Source organism: Scyliorhinus torazame, chromosome 6 (genome assembly GCF_047496885.1).
Source record: "Scyliorhinus torazame isolate Kashiwa2021f chromosome 6, sScyTor2.1, whole genome shotgun sequence".
NCBI classification, from domain to species: domain Eukaryota; kingdom Metazoa; phylum Chordata; class Chondrichthyes; order Carcharhiniformes; family Scyliorhinidae; genus Scyliorhinus; species Scyliorhinus torazame.
This window is the reverse complement of record NC_092712.1, coordinates 34,620,536-34,625,506: the sequence shown is the minus strand read 5'-3', so window position 1 is coordinate 34,625,506 and position 4,971 is coordinate 34,620,536. Positions and strand designations below refer to the sequence as shown.

At 52.5% G+C, this 4,971-nt stretch overlaps 1 protein-coding gene across 1 annotated transcript; it reads left to right on the top strand.

Moving 5' to 3' along the window:
• The first annotated feature begins 1,688 nt into the window (after positions 1 to 1,688).
• LOC140425695 (5-beta-cholestane-3-alpha,7-alpha-diol 12-alpha-hydroxylase-like) lies at positions 1,689 to 3,745 on the top strand. The gene has a single exon (XM_072510188.1). It carries the CDS (start codon positions 1,726 to 1,728, stop codon positions 3,262 to 3,264), a length of 1,539 nt encoding a protein of 512 aa, XP_072366289.1. The 5' UTR covers positions 1,689 to 1,725; the 3' UTR covers positions 3,265 to 3,745.
• The last annotated feature ends 1,226 nt before the right edge of the window (positions 3,746 to 4,971 follow it).

Genomic DNA, 4,971 nt, shown 5'->3' with positions numbered 1-4,971 from the left:
TTGGAAAGAGGAATTTAGGCACAGACTATTTTCTAAATAGGTAAATGCTTAGGAAATCAGAAGCACAAAGGGAGTTGGCAGTCCTGTTCACGATTCTCTTAAGGTTAACGTGCAGGTTCAGTCAGCAGTTAGGAAGGCAAATGCAATGTTAGCATTCATGTCAAGAGGGCAAGATTACAAGACCAGGGATGTACTTCTGAGGCTGGATAAGGCTCTGGTCAGACTCCATTTGGAGTATTGTGAGCAGTTTTGGGGCCCGTATCTAAGGAAGGATGTGCTGGCCTTGGAAAGAGCCCAGAGGAGGTTCACAAGAATGATCCCTGGAATGAAGAACTTGTCATATGAGTAACGGTTGAGGATTCTGGGTCTGTACTCGGAGTTTAGAAGGATGAGGGGGGATCTTATTGAAACTTACAGGATACTGCGAGGCCTGGATAGAGTGGACGTGGAGAGGATGTTTTCAATTTTCGTAAAAACTAGAACCAGAGGACACCATCTCAGACTGAAGGGACAATCCTTTAAAACAGAGATGAGGAGGAATTTCTTCAGCCAGAGGGTGGTGAATCTGTGGAACTCTTTGCCGCAGGAGGCTGTGGAGGCCAAATCACTGAGTGTCTTTAAGACAGAGATAGATAGGTTCTTGATTAATAAGGGGATCAGGGGTTATGGGGAAAAGGCAGGAGAATGGGGATGAGAAAAATATCAGCCATGATTGAATGGTGGAGCAGACTCTAATTCTGCTTCTATGTCTTATGGTCTTATATGATGGTGGCCATAATGAGCAAGTTCTTTGAGGGGGTGGAGGACAGGTTTAGGTGGTGCACGGGGGTCCACATGTCCTCATGTTTTGGGCTTGTCTGAAGCTGCAGAGATTCTGGCGGGGGTTCGCTGACGTTATGTCCGAGGTACTGAAGGAGAAAGTTGCCCTGAGTCCAGAATGGCGATTTTCAGAGTGTCGGAAGACCCGTGAGTCGAGGGGACGAGACAGGCCGACGTCTTGGCCTTTGCCTCCCTGGTAGCCCGGATTTAGATTTTGCTGGAGTGGAGGGACCCGGGGCCGCTGAAGCCAGTGGTGTTGGTGAAGAACCTTGTGGAATTCCCTAAGCTGGAAAAATATCAAGTTCGCCTTGAGAGGGTCTGTGTGGGGGGGGGGAGGGGGGTTTGCTTGGAGATGGAAGCCGTTTATTGACGTCTTCAAGGATAGGTAAGTTGCCAACAGTGGGTAGGTGGGGTTATAGGGGGTAGAAACGGGGAGGCAGGGTGTGTCGAGAGGAATGGCAAGGAGCGGGTGGGGGGGGGGGTTGGTCTCCCCCAAGACCCCAATCTCCCTATCCTCCCTGCCCCCGGGAACTCTGAACTTACCTTGGCCTCTGGTGTCCTGGCCTAACTCTCAGGTGTCCTTGTGTATTTCCTCTTTGGTCCACCACAGGGCCGTGTACCCACCGAAAAACTCAGACCGATATTTCTGTCTCTGAGTCAGAAACTGAGCTGCCGACAGGGGGTGTGAGCTGCCAGCGAGTTCTGAAAAGGGATAAAGATCTTTGGAACATTGTGTAATGCAAGGCAATTACTGAATAACAGGCTGCTGTGGCTTCCATTGGATAAGGTCCCAAGTTAACAACTCCTCCCTTCCACGTTGTGACGAAAGGGGTTTAAAACTGGGAGACGCAGTGAGGATTCCAAGTCACACTGAAGCTGGACAGCTGAAGCAACAGCAGCAGCGACATGGCTTACTGGCTGCCTGTTCTCCTGACCCTGGCAGCCCTCCTGCTCACCCTGCTGTACTTTCTGGGTGCCCTCAGGGTCCGTCGACCTGGCGAGCCCCCCCTTGACTCCGGCTACCTGCCCTGGCTGGGGCATGTCCTGCCTTTTCGCAGGAACACGATGCAGTTCCTGCAGCGGATGCAGAGGAAGCACGGGGAAATCTTCACCGTGCAACTGGGGGGCCATTACATCACCTTCCTGATGGACCCCCTGTCCTACGGAGCAGTGGTGAAGGAATCCCAAGCCAAGCTGAACTTTCGGACGTTTGCATCAGAGCTGGTGGAGAGGGTGTTTGGATACCAGGTGAGGGTCGAGGACCAAAAGCTGCTGAAGACCACCAGCAACAAGCACCTGATGGGGGACAGCCTGGTGGAGCTGACCCGGGCCATGATGGGCAACCTGCAGAAACTGATGCTCCAAAGCGTGGCCCAGCCTGGCCAGTGGAAGGAGGACGGCCTCTTCCACTTCAGTTACAACCTGGTGTTCAGGGCTGGCTACCTGACCCTGTTTGGGACCCAGCCGGCCACTGAGAGTGACCAGCAGGAGGCGGAGGATGCAGCTTGGCAGCGTGACCACCAGCAATCCAACCACATCTTTGGCCACTTCAGGAGGTACGACCGCCTCTTCCCGCGCTTGGCATACGCCGTCTTGACGCCCAAGCAGAAGCTGGAGGCTGAGAAGCTCAGAAAGATGTTCTGGGAGCTGCTCTCCGTCCAGAAGATGGGAAACCGGGAGAATATCAGCAGGTGGATCTCCGAGCGTCAGCAGCAGATGGCGGAGAAAGGGGTGGAGCAAGGCATGCAGAGTCGCTACATGTTCGTGCTGCTCTGGGTATCGCAGGGCAACACTGGCCCTGCAGCCTTCTGGCTCCTGCTATACCTTATCAGTTCCCCCAAGGCTCTGGGGGCGGTGCGGGCTGAGGTAGACCGGATCCTGCGGGATACGGGTCAGGGGGCCAAGTCGGGGACCCCACCCATCGAGCTGACCAGGGACATGCTGCTGAGGACCCCGGTGCTGGACAGCGCAGTGGACGAGAGCCTCCGGATGACCGCCGCCCCTATGCTGGTCCGGGCCGTGTTGGAGGACACCAGCCTCCAGATGGCGGACGGCAGGGAGTACTGGCTGAGGAAGGGCGACCGGGTGGCCCTCTTCCCTTACCTGTCGGCACACATGGACCCGGAGATCCACCCGCAGCCGCACACCTTCCAGTTTGACCGCTTCCTCCAGGCGGATGGCAGCAGCAGGAAAACCGACTTCTACAAGGGCGGCAAGAGGCTGAAATACTACAACATGCCCTGGGGGGCCGGGGTCAGCATGTGTCCTGGGCGCTTCTTCGCCGTCAACGAACTCAAGCAGTTTGTCTTCCTCATGCTCAGCTACTTCGAATTTGAGCTGGTGAACCCCGAGGAAGAGATCCCTCCCATAGACTGCAGCCGCTGGGCCTTAGGGACCATTCATCCCACTCGCGACATCCAGTTCAAATACCGCTTGAGGTTTTAACACTGTGTGTGTGTGTGTGTGTGTGTGTGTGTGTGTATGTGTATAGAGTAAGCCACCACTGCCTTATTGCAAAGTTTTACATCTTTAACCACCCGCAGCACCACCCCCCCCTCCACTACACACACACCTGTCAGCAAATTGAAGCTCTGTATTCAGATCCCCAGCTATTTATTGCGTAGATGTTTTTGGCATCTTGCTGTGTGTAAATTTGCTGATTAAGAAAATTCTAGATGTTTGCTATAAACCGCTGTGGGGTGGCCTCAGGCTGTGAAAGTGGCTGTGTGAATGTTCTTTCAGAGGGCCAGTGCAGAGCCGATGGCCCGAATGGCCTCCTTCTGCACTGTCAAGATTCTGTGATTGTGTGAAGTTCGTTCTTCCCACAGTGTGGAGTCCACAGGAGTGCGTGATGTCGTTACCTTCACCCTTTGTTGCCCCCATCCTCTGATAGGAATATTACATCCCCCTCCTCCCTCCACACCCTACTGCCCTTGCGCAACCCCCCCCCGCCCTTCCGCTACTTAACACCCAGCACCCACTATTCCGGAATGGTGTGCCATTCCGATTCAATGGGCAGGAGGTGGAAATGCCGGTTTGGTTCATCAAAAGAATGAAAAATGAAAATGAAAATGGCTTATTGTCACAAGTAGGCTTCAAATGAAGTTCCTGTGAAAAGCCCCTAGTCGCCACATTCCGGCGCCTGTTCGGGGAGTCTGGTATGGGAATTGAATCGTGCTGCTGGCCTGCCTTGGTCTGCTTTCAAAACCAGTGATTTAGCCCTGTGCTGAACCAGCCCCTTTTAGGCACCTCCAACAGTGCCGCACTCCCTCAGTGCCCCGCTGGAAACAACAGCCCAGATTTGTGTGCTCAAGTCTCTGCAGCAGGACCCAGCTTCACACCCAATTGAAACAGAGGTGAGCATGTTGCACAGTGAGACATCGCTGTCACATTATGACGCCTTACCGACACACAAGGTGCAGAGACGGCACAGAAAAGCTGTGTATTTAAGGACTCCCAGAGTGTTTCATTACCAATGGAGCACTTTTGAAATGTGTTCACTGTTATAATGTAGATGACGATGCAGAGAGAATTATTATATTGAGCAGCACGGTAGCACAGTGGTTAGCACAATTGCTTCACCGCTCCAGGGTCCCAGGTTCGATTCCTGCTTGGATCACTGTCTGTGCGGAGTCTGCACGTTCTCCCCGTGTCTGTGTGGGTTTCCTCCGGGTGCTCCGGTTTCTACCCACAGTCCAAAGATGTGCAGGTTAGGTGGATTGGCCATGATAAATTGCCCTTAGTGTCCAAAATTGTCCTTAGTGTTGTGGGGGGGTTACTGGATTATGGGGATGGGGTGGAGGTGTTGACCTTGGGTAGGGTGCTCTTTCCAAGAACCGGTGCAGACTCGATGGGCCGAATGGCCTCCTTCTGCACTGTAAATTCTATGATAATCTATGATGTTCGGAATTGGCTCCATTTGTATTATCTTTCACGAACACAAGTAATAAATCATTATTTCTCCTTTAAAAAAAATGGCATGATATTCTCCTTTTTTCGAGCCTTAAGGAAGTGTCAATTTTCTCATTGATTTAGATGAGAATTCTAAAACTTCAGTCCCTACACGATGAATTAAATAAACTTAAGCAGAGCGGAATTTGGTGTGAGGTCACTGGGACAAATTGAACCATTTCCAGCTTTAGTTTGCAAACA

What these genes read in the sequence shown, in the direction of transcription:
- LOC140425695 (XM_072510188.1), top strand. Translation starts at nt 1,726, where the DNA reads ATGGCTTACTGGCTGCCTGTTCTCCTGACCCTGGCAGCCCTCCTGCTC.